At 41.6% G+C, this 24,542-nt stretch overlaps 1 protein-coding gene across 3 annotated transcripts in view; it reads left to right on the top strand.

Annotated features, from left to right (window-relative positions):
• Positions 1 to 24,542, top strand: part of ARID5B (AT-rich interaction domain 5B) — a 178,614-nt gene that overhangs the window by 110,460 nt on the left and 43,612 nt on the right. For all 3 annotated transcript variants that reach the window (XM_081913490.1, XM_081913489.1, XM_081913491.1), the window contains 2 exons: positions 13,970 to 14,082; positions 23,012 to 23,216. In XM_081913490.1, coding sequence (XP_081769616.1) covers positions 13,970 to 14,082; positions 23,012 to 23,216 — 318 coding nt within the window. The remainder of the gene's footprint in view (positions 1 to 13,969; positions 14,083 to 23,011; positions 23,217 to 24,542) is intronic.

Genomic DNA, 24,542 nt, shown 5'->3' with positions numbered 1-24,542 from the left:
AAGTTGGGAAAGAAAAACATTTTGAAGTTGCACAACTGTGGTTGATCTAAACAGAACAAGCAAGCAACGTCATGTATAGTGTTTCTAAAGAGCTTACTGTTTAGTTTTATAATAGCAGTATTTCAAGGGTGCTGATGATGCAGTGGGAAGAATGGATTGTTCTTATTGCGAAACTCTTTATTAGTTACTTGTACTTTGAAAGTGAACAAAATGGAAGTATGCAGGCATTCCTCATGCAATGTTAACAATAACAGGACATTTTTTTAAAAAGGCTAACAAAGACTGGCTGTTTGAGAAATAGTGATTTATCAAAGCAGCAGTCAAGCAAAATAAATGTTTGGCATCATTACTAAGGATGGACTGGAAAATACATTTGTTTTGCTGCTTTCCTCTCCTCCAAATGTACCCTTATAGGTTTGTTTTAATGCCACCTCATTTGCATTTTAGAAATGGGTTTGTTGCTCAATAAATTGTTCAAGCCTCTCCAACTGTATCTTAAATTGAATTGACTATTTTGTTTTATTTTGTGAAAAATCAATTTAGTAATCTAATATTAAATGTGCAGTTTAAGGCTGTCAACAGCTTCTTTTTTAAGCAAAATAGGTGGAGGGGGCGGAAGAAAGATACACACCTGGTCTGGTTGTGTTTGGTTGTGTCAAATCTCTGCACATGTTACTCATTAGCAGAAACAAACTGTTTCTTCAGGGGGGAAAACAACTCCATTTCTTTTCCATATTAGGGAATTTTACAGACTCCCATTTACCCTAGAATCCTATAATACTGAGCTGGTGGGCATGTCAGGCTGTTTTAAGTTAGAAATGAAGCTTTAGAGAAAGTAATAGATGCTGCGATTTCTCGTGAAAGGCTTCAGCTCTTGTTAAAAGCCTTTGCCCCACATCCTGTACATCTGTAATGGTCAGCACCATCCGTGCTTTAAAAGTGCTTGGGCAAGAAGGCTGAAAAGGCATGGCTTATAAGCATCCTCTGTTCAGGGCAAGGCTATTTCCCATATGAGTCCCTGCAGCGGCTAAGATAGCTTTGCCCTGTGCTCCCCCATTATGGGAAGCGTAATATGCAGAGGTGGTGAACAGGGATAAGCTATTAATGCTCACCCTACTACTTTTGGGATGGAGGTAAAGGTAAAGGGACCCCTGACCATTAGGTCCAGTCGTGACCGACTCTGGGGTTGCGGTGCTCATCTCGCTTTACTGGCCGAGGGAGCCGGCATACAGCTTCCGGGTCATGTGGCCAGCATGACTAAGCCACTTCTGGAGAACCAGAGCAGTGCACGGAAACGCCGTTTACCTTCCCACTGGAGTGGTACCTATTTATCTACTTGCACTTTGACGTGCTTTCAAACTGCTAGGTTGGGACCGAGCCACGGGAGCTCACCCCGTCACGGGGATTCAAACCGCCGACCTTCTGACCAGCAAGTCCTAGGCTCTGTGGTTTAACCCACAGCGCCACCAACGTCCCTTTGGGATGGAAAGAGGGCCTAAAACTCAGTGGTAGAACATCTGCTTTGCATGCTGAAGGTCCCAATCCCTTTGCATCTCCAGGTAGGGCTCAGAGAGGACCCTGTCTGAAACCCTGGAGAGCTTCTGCCAGTCAGTGCAGACCGGGAGTTAGATGGACAATGGTTTGACTCAGAATAAGGCCGTTTTCCATGTTCCAGTTGCGGGTTTAGGGCAAGATGTCCTTGCTCAATAGGTCCCCTATTGGACTCCCAGAGGAAACCGCATTCTGTCAAGTCAAGACTCTTGGTCCACCTAGCTCAATATAGCTGACACTGGCTGGCAGCAGCTCCCCAGGGTTTCAGAGGAGGGCCTTTCCCCAGAACTTTCCCCTGCCTTTGCAGCTTCTACGCCACGCCTTTGACCTATGGATTGGGCCAGCGTTGTGAACTACGCTGGTTTTATTTCATTTTTAAAGCGGCATGTGCCAAATCTCTTTGTTGTTGTTTTCATTCTGAACGGCCCCATTCTGAGAATGCACCACAAGTAGGCTGACTCCCACAGTCCAAAGTATATTACTGTTGGAAGTAACTTCCATTGACTTCATCGGAGCTGGAGTATAAAGGGCACGTCCTGATAAAGCTTTTTGTGGACAGTACCACTTCAAGCTGCAGGTGGAAGAATAAATTATCGAGGGCTGCTTCATCTAGTGATACAACTTGCGCACACAAGCCTAGTATGTCAGAGAGAAAGACAGCATTCAGCCTTGCCCCTAGCATGGTATTTTTCACACACACCTCTTCCCCAATTTGAAGCATTTAAACGTATAACTTACCCCCCCTCCCCCTCAACTTGAAATGGTACAGTCCAGGAAAAGCTTTTGCAATTGAGTATATAAAACTGGCAAGTTTTGTATAACCTTTAGCTTGGAGAATGTCTCTTCCCATCAGTTGTTAACATTGACTGCACATTGTATTTTGCATGCCGATTTTTCTCCTTACTCTGTGTAGCATCAAGATGACACTAGAGGGCAACTGAGAGTTTTCTTTCAGGGAACAAATCTGCTTGGTTTAATAATGCCAGCTAAGTGTTTAAAACATGATAAAGATTGATTTTCCCTTCTTGCAGTTTTTAAAATATATATATATATACATGTAGCTTCTGGTTCTTTGTTGACAGCAAATAATAAACCAACTAAAGGGCCTGGGAAGGAAGGGAAAATATAGACAGTGGGGGGGGGGAATGGCTGCTTTTGCCCAAATAAGGGATTATTTTTTGGCTTCCTCATATGTTAGATAATGATCAACTGACAATTGGTCATGAGTTAATAATGCTGGATGCTGAAATATGCATACCATGTGGCAGAAAAACAACTCTGCCAATAAGTACAATCACTGCCATAGTTACACATCAGGAGGGGGGAAGTCATGGGGAAATGTCTAGAACATTTAATAGCATGTCAACTTAATCTACCCTGTTTCCTAAAAAAAAACACAATGCTGACTCTCCCCCCCCCAAAGATGTTACAGACACACACACACACACACACACACACACACTACTGGTAAGCGTGGAATAATTTTATTGCTTATAGGTTTTTTTTATTCTATAGTGCTGACTCTACTAGACTGCGGTCTTACAAAAGCTTTTGTCCTGAATAGGAGAAAACACTTTTGAGCCTAGGGGAAAGGAAAATCATTTTTTCCACCATTTCCAGTGTAGAAACATTTGTCTTTTCCACTATGCAGCCTGTCTGTCCCAGCCACTTTTGAGAGGCCTTGCAGTACACGCCTGCTTCTTTGATTATTTATTTATCTACCCTGACAAGCTACATGCAGTGGGAGAAAATAAGGTGGCAGGCTTCATCTTGGCATCCACCTGTTTCGGGGTACAATGGAAGAGTGCACCTTTTGGGGTTGGAAGTCAAACAGTTGAAAGCTGCAGCGCTTGTGTGGTTGTGGAGACCAATGCGGGAGAGACATGTTCTGTTGCAGCTGGGGCAGCTGAAGGTGTCCAGTTGTGCTAGTGCAGATACAGTGGTACCTTGGGTTACAAACACCTTGGGTTACAAACATTTCAGGTTACAGACTCCGCTAACACAGAAGTAGTACCTCGGGTTAAGAACTTTACCTCAGGATGAGAACAGAAATTGCACGCCGGCAGCATGGCGGCAGCAGGAGGCCCCATTAGCTAAAGTGGTACCTCAGGTTAAGAATGGTTTCGGGTTAAGAACGGACCTCCGGAACAAATTAAGTACGTAAGCAGAGGTACCACTGTACAGCATGGCAGGGATAGTACAGCTCCGTGGCAGGGCTGAGGTTTCACCTGAGTACCCACATTTCCAGTAAGAGGATACTGGGCAACAGGGCAAGGAAGGGCCTTTCTAACCTTCGACCCACTGATCTGCTGCTACATAATTTGTAGGTTTATCTTTACAGTGGTACCTCTGGTTAAGAACTTAATTTGTTCCGGAGGTCTGTACTTAACCTGAAACTGTTCTTAACCTGAAGCACCACTTTAGCTAACGGGGCCTCCTGCTGCTGCCACGCTGCCGGAGCACAATTTCTGTTCTCATCCTGAAGCAAAGTTCTTAACCCGAGGTACTATTTCTGGGTTAGTGGAGTCTGTAACCTGAAGTGTCTGTAACCCGAGGTACCACTGTATTTGTATCTATGTTAGGTTGCATACACTTCCCAGGTGTTTCCCTATCCAGGCATCATCCAGGGCCAGGTTGTGCCACTTGCCTTCTCGACAACTACTTGCCACTTGCGGAATTAGTCCTCCTTTCACCCTCCTCATTGGGAATACTTAGTTTGCGTCTTCTAATAGGATCTTCCTTTGGGCGAGGGGGGGAGTTTTTCCTTGCCAGTTTGGAGATCTGCGCACAGTTTTGAATAACAAGTTCAGAGCCCATTGCCAACTGGAAGGTTTCATACCAGGTGCCAACTGGGGATTATGGGTGTGGTGGCTGAAAGCCAATCTAACTTTGCAAGAGAGACGTTCTCTAATAAACAAGGATCACATATTCCAGTTAATATCCCAGGTGGCTCCTTCCCTAACCCCCACCCCAAGACACTCACTCTCCCTATTCTCATGGGAACTCTCCTTGGAAATGTTTGTGGAACTTTGTCTCTGATTTAGTCAAGGAGCTTAACCATCTGCTTAACTTTTAAGCATAGGCATATTTGAATGAATGAGGTTATTAATACCCTAAGTTTCACATAACCTCTAACAGTTGCTGGATGAAAATAGGTACATTTGTTTGCCGTTATACAAGAGAGCCACTCCACATAGCGGAGTTGAGAGCATGGCGTGTGACCAAGCTGCTTTCATGATGGTGGTTGGGTGGCGGGGGCCTGATAGCAGGCAAACGCTGCTACAGAATTTTAGAAACATCACTTTCAAATACATGTTTTCCTGTCACTAAGAAAGCACTTACAGTCATACCTTGGTTTTTGAAAAAGCTTAGTTCCTGAACGTTTTGGCTCCCGAACGCTGCAAACCTGGAAGTGACTGTTCTGGTTTGCGAGCTATTTTTGGAGCTTCCTGCAGCCAATCAGAAGCTGTGCTGTGGTTTCTGAACATTTTGGAAGTCTAACGGACTTCCGGAACAGATTCCATTCGACTTCCAAGGTACAAGTGTATTTTATAGATATGGTCTGAATGTTCATTTCAATAGCTAGTGCCCGTTTTCAAAGCTCAGCATATGTTAACAAAGATATGACACCTTATCTTTTCCATAGACCTCTGTTTGCACAAAATGGATCCTTCATTTCAATGCTTTCCTCCATTCTGCCTTTTTCAGCCCTACTGATGTCAGAGGTCCACTGTTGTTGGTAGGGCAATGCCCACAGAAGTTTCCACAGAGGTGGAGAAGGGGTATCTGACATTGGATCTCGTTAACATGCATTAACCCTTCTGTTTCCCTCCCCTTATGGTTTTGATTTATGGGCTTCTTTTAAAATGAGGTTGCATTTTAAATTGCATTTTAACCTGTATTTTAAATTGGCTTTTTTTCTATTATGTTTTTATTGTAATTTTACTGGTGTTAGCCGCCCTGAGCCTGGCTCTGGCCGGGGAGGGCGGGGTATAAATAAATAAATTATTATTATTATTATTATTATTATTATTATTATTATTATTATTGCTATTATCATCATCACCATCACCATCTATTTAGGCATTTGTATTTTAAAAAAGACAGCTAGCACTGCCTCCTTTTGGAGATGGTTTCAACTACTGTTACTAAGTTATTTGGCTTCTTTATCCATGTTCCGCTCCCTTCCTTCATCTCAGTCCTTTCCTGTGCACTTAAAGGGGGTGGGGAATGCAACAGAGATTTCTATAATTCTGTGAAGCTGGAGGCAAGCGAGGGATAGAGAATGGCTATCACAGTACATTACTGTCATACAAAAATAGTGTCTTTTTAAAATGTTTCTGAGAGGCCCTAATACCTACAGGCCAGAACGGAATAGTCGCATCAGGAAATAAGCATAGCATTTAGAGTAAAAAGCGGCGGGGGAGGATAGTATTTCGATCATTACTTAATACATTTGTTAAGTTTCTGAGACGAAATGAGGGGGAAACGGTGCGGGTTGTGGAAGTTCGCTTACATGATTCCAGCAACTGCCAGAGAATTCCAAGAGTACTTTGTGTTTGGTTCACGTCAACGATCCAGGTATTTCAAATGAAGTAATACATTCCATTCTCATTAAAAGCCTTTGGCAGCAGCACTGATCTCTTACAATACGCCCAGGTAGCTAGCTGGACTTCAGCTATGTTGATAGCTCCTTTCAGCAACCTGTGCTCTGTAACAACACTTCTTGATGTCAATCAAAATAAATGAATTGAAAAAAACAAACCCGCATTTTGGCAAGGACTCATCAAACGTTAATAAGAAATATTTCATGCTGTAAAACCAGAGTAATGCTACACTCAGGTTACTCTTGTTGTCTTAGACCATCTATGCATATAGAAAATTATTTGCCCATAGCAGAAAACTGTGTGGCATCTGGGGGGTTGTACCACAATGAATGAATGGGCCATGTCTTTCTGTATGTTTGGTTTGCGTGGCACATAGAATAGCATCTCTGATCAAGGACCTCTCTGATTCATATCTCACATCTGCCATGAATATGGTAGGCAGCCTCTCTCATAGCCTCACCCAAATCTGCTACTTGGAGACAATAATTCAGGATTACTTTTCAGAGTTGACAGGGCCATTTGAAATAAAGGATGGTGTGAACCACTTTGGTCACCCCGAAGCACCATACAAATTCTCAGTATTTTTATTATTAGCCTTTAAAATCTTTTGCAATTTAATTGTTTGTCAACGGTGATCATTTTTCTTCATTTTGCATATTTATTCGCATAGATTAAGACCTTCAAAGTTGGGAAATGTTAGCTAGCAGTTTCAATGTCTAATGGCATTCATCTTGGGCACAAAATAATATTGGAAGGGGCAGTGAAAAAATGGCTCCCATAGAGCTAATGGGACCATCCACCTAGGACAAGGATTCCTCACTTCTGTTGCATGGATTACTATTGTTGTGATTTAATGGTTCTTTGTGGGCTACCATATTTTGTTACTTTACGGCCGTCATCTGAGATGCAATGGCTTCTACTATAGTTTCCCTTTATGGCCACTCCAGCAAAACTTTGAATGTGTGTATGGGGCAGAACTGTCACTTTTAGGGGCTTTGTTAAAGTTTCCACTGCAGCCAGTTGCACTGCTGTTTGCTTTTTAAAGTTAAATATTAATTTGAATTGAAAAGTGCCTTGTCTATTCAGCAATATTATAGAAACCTCCCTGCACTTCAGAATTTTCCTTTATTCTTTCCAATGTGTCATTGGGGAGTTGAAAGTATACCTACACCCTGACTACTGATGATTCCTAGGCCAAAGTTCATAACTATTATGCTTGCCTATGTGATTCTTTGATCAGTCTATGACAGGGTGGATTATTATTTAATACTGAGGGCCATATCAGGCATTCCCCGCCCCCACCAAATTTTCAGACTTCACGCATTATGATTTTCTGCATAGATAATGGATGTCCTTTCAGTGTGAGAAAATATATCTTAATGAGCACACCCCGCCTGATTTGCTGTGTTCAGGTTCAACAGGGTGCATGTGTACAGTGGTACCTCGGGTTACAGACGCTTCAGGTTACAGACTCTGCTACCCCAGAAATAGTACCTCGGGTTAAGAACTTTGCTTCAGGATGAGAACAGAAATCGTGCTCCGGCGGCAGTGGGAGGCCCCATTAGCTAAAGTGGTGCTTCAGGTTCAGAACAGTTTCAGGTTAGGAACGAACCTCCAGAACGAATTAAGTTCTTAACCCGAGGTACCACTGTATTTGAGACTCAGGTATGCATACCTAAGGACAAAAAGTCAAATGGAAATCAGCTCCCAAAGGCAGGCAATTCTCGAATTATAGAAGCTGCACTGAAACCAATAAGTTCCAGATGTTGATGGTGACTGGAGGTTTAATTGAATTTAGCAGTTTTTAATATTCAACCTAGGGCACTGAAATATCTAAGGCACTAACCTTATTTGGCAAACTGTGTTTTTGTTCCTCATCAGCCTTATGATAAAAATAAAAAATAGCAGGAGTTAATTGTACTCTGTTTCCTTTAAACAATGATGGGATGCTGTGGGTTTTTTGTTTTGGTGTGAGTTTTCATACTGCTATCACTTTTTCCAAATGCAGGAAATCTATGTCCCATTCTTCTTCTGAAAAAGCAAGAGTGAGTTTATCTTGGGAATTCAGAGCTATGAATGGTGTTAAGTCTTTCTTTCTAAAATGGAAAGAGTTGCTAAGCTCAGATTGTCAGCAAGGGCTTGTGTGGTTCTTGATATTTGCAAAATTTCCATGTCACACTGTTTCAGCTCACCCAGAATCCCAGAGTTATTTTGACACCAGGAAGTAGCTAGGTGGAAAAGTAATCATATTTTTTTATTGTACCGAGAACAATTTGCTTTGCCAATAATTAGGTGAACTTCCTTTTTGTTGCTATTGTACATATTTTGAAACAGAACTTTCCCCCAATCTTTGGTTCTTGTTTGATTTGTGTCACCATACTATTTCCACAGAAATAGTTCGTGTCACAAAGGTCAGGATTAGGGGCAAAACAGGAAGAATGGGAGAGCTATGAAAAATAAAGAAAATGTGTAAACCAGAGGTTTTCAACCTTTTTGAGTCCACAACTCCTTTGACCAACTACATTCTTTCTACAGCACCCCTGTGGGGCTCAGGAGCCCAGTTATGTCACCCCTTGCCTGCAGAGCTGGCAGCCCCTCTCCCTTTTTCGAACACCCTCCCTTGTGGAGTTTTCCCTCAGCCTCCTCTCCTCTCCCCTCTCATTGGGAGTCCTCCAGGCAGTCTCTGAGGTGGCCCCCCTGCCCCAAAGAGAGGTACCTCCTCACACTGTCCATTCCCAAGAGCAAGGGCTGGAGGACTAGTTGGCTGGGCTCCCTTGCTAGTTTGCTTACTCCGAGGCTGCCTCAGCTCCTGGCAACCAGCACCCCCTGACCAGCCAGCCCCAGAGGCACCATTCACCTGCAGAACTTGTAGCCAGGGCTGCTACAACAAACAGCTGTGCAAGCCTTGGGAGGCAGAGATGCAAGAGGGCATCAGAGGAGGGAAGGAAAGAGGGACAGAGGCCAGTGTTGCCTGTGGAACCCCTAACCATCATCCAAGGCACCCCAGGGAGCTACGGCACACTGACTGAAAACCACTGGTGTAAATCATTTGGCTTTATTTATCTACGCAGTCATGCCAATGGGGTAAATTACAGTGGCTTACAGTAAGGATGACAGGCTGATGTAGCAAGGAGCTCAAGTGGTGGAACAGAGGTCCCCCACCCACCCAAAGCACCTTTTATACTGATTTTTCCAGAAGGACGAAAGCCACATTGAATTCATACCTTCTAAGCTTAATCCTGACAATAGGTCTGGAAGGATAGCAGAGTTGATAGTATCCAAACCTACTGTGAGGTCTAGGGGAAAACCACATGGTTGTGTTCCACTCCCATCCATTCCCCAGGCTAAGACATCTCAGAGGTCCATAAGCCCACCTGCGCCCTGGTAGATTTCACAGTAGCATGGATCCAGGGAGCACCTGGTAGCTCATAGCCCTCCAAGAAGGATGTCCACATCCTCAGGTTGCACAAGCCGAAAAGTAGCCCTTGCAGTGTGCTCAGGTGGTGTGCCAATCCCATCCATTTCAGCCCCTGTACCAATGATAGCATCCAAGTTGATATGGGTATGAGTGGCCTTATCTGTAAAATGTATGGGAAACTCATCGCAGCAGGCCTCCAGGGGTTCTAGGTCTCCTCACCTCCCTATATTAATACAAGGGCCTTCATGACCTGAACTAGCTTTGCTCTGTGACATTGAACAGCTGCATTGGTGTTGGAGAAGTAATATTTTGTCGTCACCACCTCACCACTGTTTGAATCAAACTCTAGTGTTTCATACTTTCACTTGGTAGAACAGGTTGTCATAGGCACCTAAACTTGGAATATATTGCCATCCATTTAAATTTGTTGATTTATCATTCATTTTAATTAATTACCTGATTAGGTATCTGGTTTAAATTTACGTCATTTTACATATTACAGCATTTTCAATTTAAGGTCTTGTTCGATGACACTGACAGAATCAAAAGTACTGTTCATTATTAGAAAGGCAATTTAAATATTTCCTTTCCTAATAAGTAATTAAAATAGCTTCAAATTAGGCATGTGTTCCCCTAGCTCATCCTGCGACTGAATAAAAACTGTACTGTACTAAAGTTTTAAGTTGACTGAACTGCTTAAAATGAGCGACTTTCATTGTTGTTTCTTCATTTTCCCATGTACTTGGTCTGTTTCTTTGCTCTTTCATTCTCTTGTTGGTTTCTTTTTAATTCTGCCTGCTTCACAGACAAGAAGTTATGATATGCACAGTCTGTTATGCACATACTTAATTTATTCATGTTATTACATTTATGGACCACATTTCTTCCATCATGGAGCCCAAGATTACGTACATGTTGTTCCCGGGTAATTATCTGGCTGCACTGAGACTTTCTACAAGTACTCATTACATAAACAGGTTTTATGGGAAGTCTACCTACTATAGGGCCAAACTTTCTACCCCAGGCAACCCACAGTAGTTGTGTTTGCTTTTGCTGCCTAGTTTTCCTCCCCACTCCCCCTTAAGCTTGGTGCTATCTCTGTTGCTTGAGAAGAAGGAAGGAAGGAAGGAAGGAAGGAAGGAAGGAAGGAAGGAAGGAAGGAAGGAAGGAAGGAAGGAAGGGGAGGTTGATGTTGCAGGGTACAAAGACCAGCCAGGCAGCAAACCCTCATAGAATCAGTGCAGAAAAAGCCAACCAACCATTCCTCTCCCACGCCAACCATGGGCTACTCTTTCAGCAGATGGTTCAAGCCACCACATCTGGCAAGTTTATCTATCTGCTGACCAGGATCTACTACTTGCTAAGTAGTTTATTTAAGTTTAAGTTACTGTACTCTGGCACTTTTCTGCAGAGTTTTGGGTGAAATGATTTTGTGTGTATGTGGTCTGTTTGTCTTTTTAAAAAGATGGCATGAATTTTTATCTTCTGACATTCTCCGAGAGAAAATACGGGACGATTTATGAGAACCCATTTTTATTCACTGGGCATTTTTAACTTCTTAGTTTTTGTTGATTTTGAAAATCTGTTATTCTATTATTGTTTACTTGTATTGTGCTACAAATGGGCTGCTCACTGCCCTGAAATCCAGATAGGATGAAGTAGAGTGTAAATATTTAAAACGAAGAGCTAATTCATCCTGTAACAATTCAACATTCTGAATATTCCTGATGACTGATCTCTTTGGTGGGAAGTGGTATTTTTCACCGCATGATCTATCAAGTATCTTTTGGATAATAATGTCACCATGAATAAATAGATCATATACATATTGTGTGATCACCTATCATTTTTTTCAGCAGAGGGAAATGTAGCTCACTTAGGAGCGGTATATACAGTATGTGCATTACGTATGGGGATGTGTTAATCTTTTCAGCTGCAATGGAAATATTACTTTTAATGTCAGAGTGCCTCTTGCTATGCAGTGAAATACCACAGTCATCACTGATTCATAGAGATGCTTTCCTTTTAATTATACATCCAATATGAATGAGATTTAAAGTTGCATTATGTTATACAAGAAGTAATCTTAGAACATTCTGGATGGAGTCATTTCCTGTCCAAATTCCTCAGCAACTGAAGAAATGAGAAATTCTATATTGCTGCCACCACTACCCAGGCACAAGCAAGATCATTATTCCAGGAATTTGCCCTTTTCTGCCATTTGAAGCTTTTCACTTAATTAATTAAAACTTTAAACCGAGAAATTTGGCAGGGCTTCGCGTGTTTTCCTTTTGTGCAAAACAACACTGCATGCCCCTGAAATTCAGGAATAACCTGTATTTTTCTAAAATGCCCATGCTGGGAACTAGCTGTGCTTTCGTTCTGGTTACCATAAAACAAGTAATCCTTACAAAACCCAAGATCCTGAGCCAGAATTAATCCTCGTCATTTGAGCAACTTCAGGTGCTTTTGCCAGACACAAATTTGCCCCATTTACTCTACGGCAGTCGTTAAATTTTAGTGCCTGCATCAGGCTGCAATAAATCGAGAAAGCACTTTGGGCTTGACGCAACCTCTTTTGAAGGGAGATATTATTGACACCTCTCTCTCACTCACTCTCTCTTTCTCTGGGCCTTAAATGCGACCCTGGGTTTGTGGAACGCGGCGTGCTCTCCAACTGGTGTCGAGCAAAGAGGTCATGAGCAACAAAACAATTAGGATGAAATCATGAGCTACATTTGTAAACGAGGGAGCAGGCTTCTTGGCAGGGTGTCAGCCGCTAGAGAGCTGGAGTCCGGAGTGCACATCCCACTCTCCTCTGTTTGAGTCACTCATCTGTGTTTATATGAGTAACGGAGCAGCTGAGGGAGAGGGGATTTGTAAGCGCCAAGCAAATACTCTGAGCGCTCATTCTGTGTAAGACTGACATGCACACCGAGTCGAGACTACTTCCAGGGATGTAGTGAGCGCGCAGTCACATGCTGTAGCATTCATGAGTAGAGAGATAAATCAAGCAGATGTTTGTCGACTGGAATGGGTAATAATTTCTTTTACTCTCTCTTGATCCCCTCCTCCCTTTTCCCTTTCCTCCCCCCCCCCCCCCCTTTTCGCATGCTAGCCTCAGATGCCAAACCTTGGAGTTGCTTTCTAAAACACTTAGCGGCAGGCAGTGCTGAGGCATGAAACATTGTGGGGGCGAGGGAAGAAGGTTTGGGGTGGGACCTTTGCTTTTAAGCTGAGGGGTGATGTGTTTGTTTTGTTTTCGTTCTCCACTTGAACCACTGCCAGCAGGAAACTGGGTTTTTCTTCTTCTTCTCCAGAGCATCAGTATCAAATTATAGCAGCCTTGCATCTGAGAGCTAATTAAAATGTAAAATGTCCTGAAACCACTTGTGTGACAAATGTAAGATTAGAAACAATTAGAAGCCACTCGAGAGGCTTGTGGTGTTTAGATTTCTGGCATTATTATAATCATCCCTGGAAGTAATGAAAACAATGGTTACTTTAAAAGGGGGGGGGTTACAGCAAGTTATCTCCACTATAATCACAAGTTAATGATTGCTTATCGTTTTTAATGTTGTTGAAGTCCGGTGACTGAGCACACAAGGGTCACTTTTCTTACAGAACAAAACAACTACTTCATTCTTTTCCTCATAGTTTTGTCATAATCAGCATTATATTTTGTGTGTGTGTGTGCTCGTGTTTAAAAGACATCTAAATGTGTGTTTTCCTTGTTTGACCTATATGTAGTATATACTGGTTATCAAAGCAGAACTCAGAGTTTTTCTGTATTGTGTTATCTCTCAGCTCTGTTAAGAAAGACTTGAAGTGTAGCATTAAAGAGACTGATTTGATAAAGTGAGGATTGCATTTCTGTTTGTCTCATGCCTTCAGCGGTTGAACCGTACTGTACAGAAGTACCAATCAATTATTTTGTTCTTTGTGCTATATATGGAAGTGGTTGCTTTTTTCAACTTAGAAAATCTTTGACGCACATAAACATTGCCTAATCAAATACCTTCTACTATAAGGAAATTCCCAGAAGAAGGAATCAAGTTCATGCTTACATTTTACATAATAAAATGGATGTATAAAAGATGTTCACCCATCTGATCTTTTGTTTTGCAAGAGAGCAATTTGTGCTTTCTCAATATTCATTTGGATCCTTGTCATATGTTAATAGCAACAGATTAGCTGGGGTGGCAGGAAATATAATGTAGAAATATGTGACCTAGAAACAGTTCTACTACTGGCAATAACATGCTTGTTTATTATAGGAAGACGTAGGCTGCTTCAAGGTGCATGCTTGTTTTTGAAGACTGCTCAACTGGTGTTCAGCTGTGTTACCCCTTTGTAAGAAATTGTGCTGAAATTGTTGCCTGTTTGTTTTCAGCGCCAAATCTTAAAGGCAGACCACGCAAAAAGAAGTCATGCCCACAGAGAAGAGATTCACTCAGTGGCTTTAAGGATTCCAATAATAATTGTGAAGGCAAGGCTGTTGCCAAGGTAAGACATTTAGTAATTTTCATCCAAATTCAATTTTGCCTTTCTTTTCCAGTATAGCATTTCAAAGTAGGGATCATCCCCACCTGCCTCTCTTTTAAATGAAAATCAATATGGATTGCAGTTGTTTGAGTGGGCGAGCTTCCTCTCCCCCCCCCCTTTTACATTTTTTTTGTCTGCATTATCAACTTCTGTTGAGATTTATCAACTTCTGTTGAGATTTACTATAATTGCACACATACGACATGTTATTGGTATGCCACCTTTCCATAGTTAAAACCATGCTCAAGGCAGCTTACAAACTGAAAAAAATACATAATTACAAATGTAGCAAAAGTAGTCAAAAACAATAAATAAAACCTCAGAAGGTACACAACCAAATTAAACCATATCCACATAAATCATAATAAGATCTAAAGTAAACATACAAAAAATGGTATCGAAAACAGCAACACCACCACCCCGGCAACAACAACCCATAAAAAATACCCCAACGCAGCCCCAGCTTTTGTAGCTGGAGTCAGTCAGGGCCCTGCCCACCCAGGCCAGTTGGGAAAAGGCCTGCAAGGCAGGGAGCAGAAGCCTCCATTTCGGTAGCTGGAGTCAGCACAGCCTATCTGTCTTGAACACCATAGTTTCCTTCAGTATGATTTATCTGAAACATTTGTAAGCTGCTTTCACAAGTGACCCCAAAGTGACTTCCATGTAACAAAAGGATATTAAAAAACCCCACTTGATTCATTAATTACTATCTAGCCTTTCCTCCAAAGAGCTGAAGGGCAGTGTACATGGTTCTCCATTTTATCACCAGCCCTGTGAGGTTGGGGTGGAAGGTCACCCTAAGTGAGTGGTTTTCTCTCATGGCTGAGTGGGAGTTCAACTTGGGTCTCCCCCGTGCTAGTCCGACATTCAAACATCTATACTACATTGAAAATTAAATTGCTCAAAGCCCTTCTTAGTTGCCTCTCAAATATAATTTGAAAATAACCATATATGAAACGGGAACTTCCTTTGAGTAACAGATTACACCGAACACACACAAAAATGTTACCTAGAATAACGTTGCTGTTCATCTTTAGAAAAGTTGAAATGGAAATTCAGAGTGCAAGTTAATATTCTGGACAAGGTCTTTTAAATACACCTCCTTATGCTTGAACTATCTATGGGTCTCGGATTACCATGGGTTGGTTTGCATGCACATGTTAATCACCTGATGAATCATCAAATGGTGACTTGTATGCATGAATGAGCCATCAGAAACCCTCCAGATATCACCTCCCATCACTTCAGTTACAATGGCACAACGTACAGTATAATGACCATGCACACTGCTGGAAATGGGATAACTATTGGGATAACTCGCTTGGCTATGTTTGTAATATGAAGCACCAGCCATTATTTTGGGGCTTCTTGTAGAAGAGTTTCCACGTGAGCATTTAATGCCTATCAGAAGGCAGAATTAAGCAGTTTCTGCATGAATTTTCTGATGTGAGCTATCAGTTTGCATGTCAAAGTCCCAGCCGTCAGAAGGAGAGAAATCAACTGATGTACTTTCATGGTGAACCTAGTCTGGAGTGTATTTCCACCAAGCAATTATTTTGTGCGTTCTCTATATGACTGGTTGGCTGGCTGAATGTATAGCACTTTGAAGACAACATTACTGTGCTCAAATATTTAAATTTCTAAAGTGTTGAAAGCTCTTGTTGCTGAGGCTTTCAGTGGGCTATTTACAGTGATGTACTAGCTACTTTGGGACACAGGTGGTGCTGTGGTCTAAACCACAGAGCCTAGGGCTTGCTGATCAGAAGGTCGGCGGTTCAAATCCCCACAATGGGGTGAGCTCCCATTGCTCAGTCCCAGCTCCTGCCAACCTAGCAATTCAAAAGCATGTCAAAGTGCAAGTAGATAAATAGGTACCGATGTGGCAGGAAGGTAAATGGTGTTTCCTTGTGCTGCTCTGGTTTGCCAGAAGCGGCTTAGTCATGCTGGCCACATGACCGGAAGCTGTACGCTGGCTCCCTCAGCCAGTAAAGCGAGGTGAGCACCGCAACCCCAGAGTCGTTCGCAACTGGACCTAACGGTCAGGGGTCCCTTTACCTTTACCTTACTAGCTACCATGTCAATCTGCATTTCAAGTATGTTTGTACAAATTTAAAGCAGTTTAAACACCAATGGCTACTTCAATCACTTCTTATTTGTCCTGTCCAAATTGTATGATGAAGCCAGTTTTGTTTTCATATAGGCCTCCTGAGCTTGTAAATGATTTGTGACATACAGAATTAAAGCAGATACTCATTTTTTCAATCCTTTCTTCTCTGTCCTGGGTTGGGGGGTCAGGGTGAGAAGTGTTTAGCTTTGGAGCCCTGTCGGCGGGGGGGGGGGAAAGGTTAGCACCTCTGGATTATGCAGTTTGGACAAGCCAAATGGCAGTCTGATTGTAAGGATCGGAAAACATTGCCAAGAAAAGTTCCATGTTCTAGAACAGTGTTTCCCAACCTTGGGCCTCCAGCTGTTTTTGAACTACAATTCCCATCATCCCTGACCACTGGTCTTGCTAGCTAGGGATGATGGGAGTTGTAGGCCAAAAACATCTGGAGGCACAAGGTTGGGAAACACTGTTCTAGAAAATACTTAATTGACCATAGAAAACTTTACAAATGTGGTGAATTATTTGGGAAATACAGGTGACTTTTGTGGAACCAACCTCATGTCTGAAATCTTTTATGGTGTTTGCTTGGGTTTTGTATGTGTTTTTTTGCATTGGCCTACACAACACGTCACAGTAAGCCAAACTATAAATCTTGGCTATGGCTTGTGGTTAGTGAGCAGAGAGCTTAACGAAGAGCCCAGATTCAAACAGCATGCTAACTAAACTTTCCCTTAGCTCAGTGCTGTGTTGGGAGTAAAAAGGTTTGGGGAGAGGCAAAAGCATTTGCAAGTTTCTCTCCAGGAGCCCACATATTCACACAGTTCCAGTAAGTCATAGTTTGGCATACCGTACTGTGATGTGCAAACCAAGCAATTGAATGTCTTGAGTTGAGCCCATTAATTTAAGACTTTAAGAGGTCAAATGTCTTGAGTTGTATTTTGTGTCACTTTTCTTGCGATTGATTTATTAGCATTGCCTCCTTGATATTTCACTGATATTGACACAATGGGATGGCACAAACAAAGTTCTAAAGGTAAAATCATGAGGGTTTTGTCATTGATTTTTGCATTGCTCAGTCTTTGGTGTCTTGTGGTGTGGCTAGTACTTCAGTTATTTGTAATATGATGAACTGGTATCACATTATACAGAGGTGTTCGTTAAAAAGCTGATTTTCGATGTTTGACAGCTTTGCGACCACCATAAAATGTTATGGGACTTTCTCAGGTTTCCATTGTTGTGGAGTGCATAAAAGCTCAAAGATCCTACTATGCAGATGCCCTACTTTTGTTGAATTTTGCAAACTCTTTGTCAGCCATATTCAATTTGCCCTTCATGAACTATGGGCATAAACAATTCAACATCCTGTAAGTGGAGTATCTTCTGCACGTGAAGCAGTGTGCCAGAGGACCATTAAAAACAACCACAAAACTAATATTGTTCTTATGGTATGTGAACTGCACCCCACCCTCTGTTAACATGAAGAGATACCTGCTTTCACATAGCTATCTGCATCTTTTACTGGAAGACCTTTCTCAATGTGCCACCTACCACTGAGCGTGAAATTGGTTACGTCTTGGAGCTGGTTCTTATTGGTGGAAGTCTCATGATTGTGGAACCTCCCTTTCCTCTATGAAGAGTGCCTAGCTAACATTTTGTTGTTCTTTCAGGAGGCTTATGGGAACATGTTAGAAACATTGTAATTGACTGGTTTAATTGTGGTTTTCTTGCAGATTTGTATTTGTTTTATTCTTATTTAATTGTTGTTTTAAATGCAGTATGTTGTAACCTTCTTTGAGTTCACCTAGTAACAAAGAGTTAGGACAGAAACCACATGAATGAATGAATTGCATCATTCATTAGCCTCCTTAAGATTTTTGAACTTGGGCTGATGGCATCCGTGAATGAATCATGAAATTATATTTAGTTCTGGACCAGTAATGCTATCATTCTTGGACGCATGGCTATCTATGCATGGCTTATGCATAACATTGAGGGGTGGTGCTGTAATTCCACAGGGAAGGAGCAGTTTGAGCCCCACTCTTCCATGAGGAGAGCCAGTGGTGTTAACTGGGCTCTCCATAGCATTGTACAGAGCCTCTCCCAATGCCAACATGAATATCCCCTGTGCCTTTCCTCCCCCTGCTGCAAAAGATCCTCCTTTCCACAGCATTGGCTGACAATACTGAATAGACCCCCAGCTGAGCATATTACTGGAGCCCAGCAGATGAAATGGGAAGCAAATGACAGCAAAGACTTAAAAAGCCATTGCATATGGTCCTTGCTGAATTTTGGCTACACATCCTGCATATTCCCTGCTCAGATTCTAAATGTCATATTTAAAGCTGTCATGGAGCAAAAAAAAACCACACACACACAAAAACACAACCCATGAAGCTATTAGGACTCCAGTTTCATTCAGCTTGTTTACCTTTATCTGTGAGCGAATAATTGTGTGAACTTTATTGCCTAGCATACAAAAGCATTTGGTTTGGTTTCAATAGGTCTGAATATATTTGAGCCTGGCGCAGCCTATTAAGTACTATAACTGAATTACAGAGCTGTATTTTATTCTCCTGCAGCTCAAGTGTGGCACTTGGGGATCGCAGGCTCTCGTAAGACAAATTTGTTGCACTTACCGATGAGCTTTCCTCTTCCAATGATGTCCTTGGGTTATGCCTTCAGGAATACAATATGGAATAGATTGAGTTAGGGAGAAATCATTTGTGGAAGAGTGAAACTTCCTGTTTTTATCTCCAAGGGAGAAACTAGATAACTTGCTCGCCACAAAGGGCCATGAGGGAAATGGGAGTGTGAAGGCTGTAGGTAATTTACATATTTAATTGTATGGAATTTATTTTACGTATTTTTATCAGGTGATTTGTCAGGTTCCAATTTATCAGGTGGCTCTCAACATTTAAGGATGGAAGTAAACATTAATATACTTATACCTTTCATGATTCTGACAGGCACATGACTCAAGTTTCAAGAGCATGTTGCCACTCTTTTTACAAATGTCTTTATTCTGAAATTATTCTCCCGAGATGCAGGAGAATCGAGCCACGCTCCACAAGGGGGCAGTCGACCTTATGCACAGCTCACAGTTAATGCATTCTGCAAAAGAGCTGCAAAGGTCTCAGGCGAAGTTTGGGCAGACTTGTAAAGAGTTTTATTGCGCAGAGTTATTTATTCAGTCTTATATACAAAGTCAGGTCAATGCTTACCTAGCCAAGTTACTGGTTATTCTGGCTGGCCTCTGCCAGTCTCCTTACTAACCCTGGTGACCTGAGATTGTGCCAGGGGCTGCATGGATGCAAGGCAGATGCTGTGACAGCAAGCTATGCCCTCTCACATCCAGATATGCCATGGCAAAGGTCTTTTTATGGTCCCCAACCATTTTCCCTTGGAAGTGATTACTGTACTGTTGATTTCAGTGGGACATCCCAGTAAAAATGTGCTTACGGTTGCACCCTTAAATTTCCTAAACACCCTTGCCAGCCACCCTTCTAAATATCTGTGGAAGGGTTCAAAAGACAGTGGGGCATATAGATCTCTACTTCAAAGTGGCTCCATAAAGGTTACATGCACACTCAGCGAACGCCATATGTAGTGAAAGATAATAAAGAGGAGATTGAGATCTGGCAGCTATCAGCAAGATACACTGAGCCGAGTGCTGTATAGAAAATGTGGCCAAGAAGAGGCCGTCTTAATTTCCATGGTACGTGCCTTGGTCCAGCGCTTTGTGCCTTCCAGCTACCACATAACCCAAATAGCCCAAACCATGCAAATCCCTATTGACGTGATTCCAAGAAGACTGAATAAGAACTCTGGAAGACATGCTGATCATTGATGATGTAAACTGTGGATATGTGCAGAACTTTTACTAGGCATAATCTAAGCCAGAACCAATCTCTTTCCCGGCTCCCCAAAATCGACATTATTCATTGGTCACAGTGGCAATTTCCTATTGTATTTCCCACGGTGGTGAATTTCTGCAAATGAGGCTTGCCCCTGGAAATACAATCAGAGTCATTTGTCATTTTGTTAAGGAATGGCCACATCCAAAAATATGCAGCCTGAGTCAATGCATGCTTACTTAGGAGAAAGTCCAGCAGAAGTAAATGGAATTGACTGCCAAGTAATTCACGTAAAATGGGTGCACTGGAGGAGTCTGTTGGCTATTTGATGTCCTTGAACATATTGACATCACTGCTATTAAGGAATGAACATGATATTTTCATATATTTTGTTTCAGTTATTACCTCGTTTGTCATACAGAACACGTTGCCTTGACATTAATTTTCTTTCATTTAGTTATTTCCCACCTTGATTTACTGGGTATATTTAAGCTGTCCATGTATATTGATGTTTTTATTGAACTGTATGGAAAATAAGACTGGACATAGATGGAGGGAGTTGTACTTTTAAGTTTCCTGATCAAGGGATCCAAATCTTTTGTTTTGTTTTCTGGAGATGGAGCAGTATGTAAATCTTAGTTGCAAAAACTGTATTTTATTTTTTTGGTCTACAATTAAAAACACATGTGATGGAATATGAACTTCAAATGAGAAATACTTTCCAGGTAATGAAATTGGTAAACCCCACTCTGCATGCCAGAAAGACAGTGTGTGTTGTGTGGAGGTGGGTTATTTGATAAGAGATTAGAAGGTGTTTTGTGTTTCATGGGTTACACCACTGATTTATTTATTTATTTTTTAAAAATGCCTTTCCCCACAAAACTAGCACATGTAAAATGCTATTCCTAATACTGGACCATCTAAAAAGAGTAATAAGGATATATTTTTAAATACATGAAAGGGAGAGTGTTTAATTACAGCTTTGCACTTCAATCCAACATGTGTATCAAATTATATCACACTGGTTTCAGTTGTACTGACCTTGTTAAACAGGTTTGGGCTGGGGTGCTAAACATGGGAGACATATTTTCAAATCCTCACTCTAAAATGAAGGATCGTGAGGGCAGCACCTCCCTTTTTTGAATGGGAATAACAGTGACCTTCTTCACGGCTTTAATAAGCTCCAAACAGATCGATAAGCTGCTCACTAGAGTTACCAGTTTGAAATCTCATGCTAGAGCTTCACAGATCTCAGGTTTTGGTCAGAGGTTATACTGGGCTGGGGAGAAAGACTCCCAGTTTGTGTGAATATACATGGATACGTATGGGCTGAGATTAAATCATTTACTTATAACAAACTATCTGACAACATTTATATAAACCAGTCCTTGAATATATTTTTCAGTGAGGCTAATTGGGTCCCTCCTGAACTGATGCATGCCCCCCAAAAGAATCTCTCAGTTTCAAAGGCCTTTAGTAGTATCTGCACATACAATTTTTTTAAAAAAAGTTATTTTCCATAATCATGAGGACTAGAAATTTCCTTTCAAAATAAATCTAAAGACATTATTTTTGCCGTGTGCGTCATGAATGCAGTCATGCAGATTTTCTGTTTCCTTTATACTCTGACCTTAATTAATATACCCTGCTCCCTGTCCAATTTTAACAAGAGCAGTTCATGCCTCACCCCAAGACATTGAAACTGAATACTTTGTTTATGGAAACACTGCTCCAGTTCTGAGCATATGAGGGACGTTTTCCTGCTACGTTATGTAGTCATCAAAGGTCTCTTTTACATAGCAACCATTTTAAAAAGTATATCCAAAATGGATCATGCATCTCTTATCTTCTCTAACAAGAGTGCTTTATTACATGCAATCACCCCAAGATCAGCTTGCCTGACGCTGCAGTGATCTCTTGGAAGCTGATCTGAAATCTTAGGTGCAGTTCTGTGCCCAGAACTCAAAAACTCCTAACGTTTATGAAATTCCCTGTTGTAAAACGGGCCCTGTCTGTTCAGTGACATTATGTCCTTGGTCACGCAAACACATGTATCCCACCCAAACATCTTTCTTAAGATCTTGAGCCGAGTCATGACACGTGCTAACATATGAGGCAACTCATAGGGGCCAAGATCCCTTCAGCCCCCCTAAAAAAACAAACAAACAAAAAACATTTGAGAGGGTCAGCACCCCACCCCACACAGTTTATAGGCATTGCCATTCAAATGGAGTGTGTGTGCCAAGTCTTGTGATCAGTTATGTGGGGTTGGGCTTACCTGCCCTCCCCCCAATATTTTATTCAAGTTTGCATGCTATTATTAAGGGGAGAGAACTAGCAATAGAGCACAGACTCTGCCCTGGGTGAAAATCAAGGGTTTATAATATTTACTACAAAATATAAAAGTGGTTAATAGGTATCTACCACTATACATGCGGCAGAGAGACAGACCCCACCTTGTCTGGACTTGACAGCTCGCTTGAACAATTCTCTGGGGACAGGTGGACGAATGACCATATAAGGGAGAGGTGAGCAGCACTAGGGATCTGGAAGGCTGCAATGGTAGCCTAGATACAACAGGGCAGACTCAAAAAGCAAATGGCATGGAGCTGGGCCAGGAAACCACAGAGCAGTAACTTAAAGGAGAGAAGACATGGCTTCATGTTCTCTTTAAGTCCTTGACTTGTCCAAAGAATTAAACAAACACAGAGTGGAGGCAAGAATGAGAGGCAAAGGAAGTAGAGAAGTTGAGATGCAACAGTTTGGAAATATTGTACCTAAAACACAGAGAAAGAGCTTTAATGTTGTTGTTGGCCTTCTGAGAAAGAGAGGGCGTGATGGAGCAGAAGGGGGTCATCTCTTAAATGGGAATGAAAGCTGGAGCAGGCAGTTTTCAAGATCTAATCTGGCATCTCCTCTTTTCTTCCAGGTAAAATGTGAGGCTAAATTGCCTTTGCACAAAACCAAAAATAACAACAGCAACTGTAAAAGGGGCTCCAGCGAGGATAAATCAAAGGTTTCTGTAGGTGAAGAATGCAGAGCGGATGAACAGGCATTCCTTGTGGCACTTTATAAATATATGAAAGAAAGAAAAACACCAATTGAACGAATACCCTACCTTGGTTTTAAGCAGAGTAAGTAGAATTTTCATTGCATTTTTGGTTTGACATTTTAGAACAGTTTGGCTTCTGGGGTTGATCGGCTTGATAACGTGGGACAACTTTGTGGACAGATATGGCCCTCTTTAGCTCTCTCTTTGTCTCTTCTTTTGCACTGTACATTTAATATAAAACTAATTGTCAGGATCCAGAGCTTTATAGGCATTGAGATTTCCCCTCCCGCCCTTTGAGCAGAAACCCCACCACCAATGCCATAAAGCAAACTACTTTTTAAAGTCTTCTCGGTTTTCAAAGTGGTTTGCCGTGTGGATTTGGGAGGTGTGGGGGGGGGGAGGATGCTATTTGAGAAACAGTATCCCAAAGCTCCCATAGGCACAACGAGTGGGTCTTTGTATGTCAGCCAGTAAAAACCTTAAAAAGGAAAACACATACATACATACATACATACATGCACACTGGGACCTTTGAAACGAGAGTTGTTGTCATTGTGTTTATATCCACCAATACATTTTTCCATCCCCTATCTTGCAGTTTCTCTTCATTTTGGGCAACTGCTGCTGGAAATTTATAGTTTTAAAATACACTGCTTGCGATCAGAACCTGGCATGTTTAAAAAGGTTCCTGCTCTCCCTCTCCTTTTGATAAATACTGCAGCTAATGTCTTCCCTTGAATTAATAATACGACATACTTTTATTGTACCCAGATGTTCCTTCGGGGGGGGGGAGTCCCACAGATATAAAAGGAAGGCATCTAAAGGTGGCCAGAAAGTAGGTGAAGGAGGTCACAGAGTATAAAAATAGACATGATCTGTTTAAAGACATCATAGCACAATGCTAAGGATTGCTTTGGAAAGAGCACTTTTTGAGTCAGTGCTTATAAAAGCAACAATTGATAGAGAACATGCAACTGTAATTAAATTTTGCATAAACATTCTATAGCATGGAAGAATGAACATCGCAAACGATGAAAGGTGTGCTTTTAATAGCCTATAAGGTATCTAAATTATTATAAAGGGAGGAATGCCTTACAGGGAAATATGACTTTCTCAAACCTATCTTCCCAGATTAAATGTGTATGTTATTTTGATGAAGAATGTCAAACCTCTGTGTTTTACATAACAATTTACATACCTAATAGCAATTTACACTGATTGCAACAGACCTCTAGCAGTCATTATAAACTTATATAACTCCAAAATGATTACAATGTTTGCCTGAAAAACCGGCTGCTTGAAATAGAAGTAAAATTAATGTACTATGAACAGCTTTGTTGCATTATGCATTTGATTCCGATTAAATCAAGGCCCGAGCAAAGCCCTTGATAGCTCAGGGAGAGTGCAA

The sequence above is a fragment of the Podarcis melisellensis genome, assembly GCF_964234715.1.
Source record: "Podarcis melisellensis genome assembly, chromosome: 5".
NCBI classification, from domain to species: Eukaryota; Metazoa; Chordata; class Lepidosauria; order Squamata; family Lacertidae; genus Podarcis; species Podarcis melisellensis.
The sequence above is the reverse complement of the archived record's forward strand: the minus strand, read 5'-3'. Positions and strand labels throughout refer to the sequence as shown.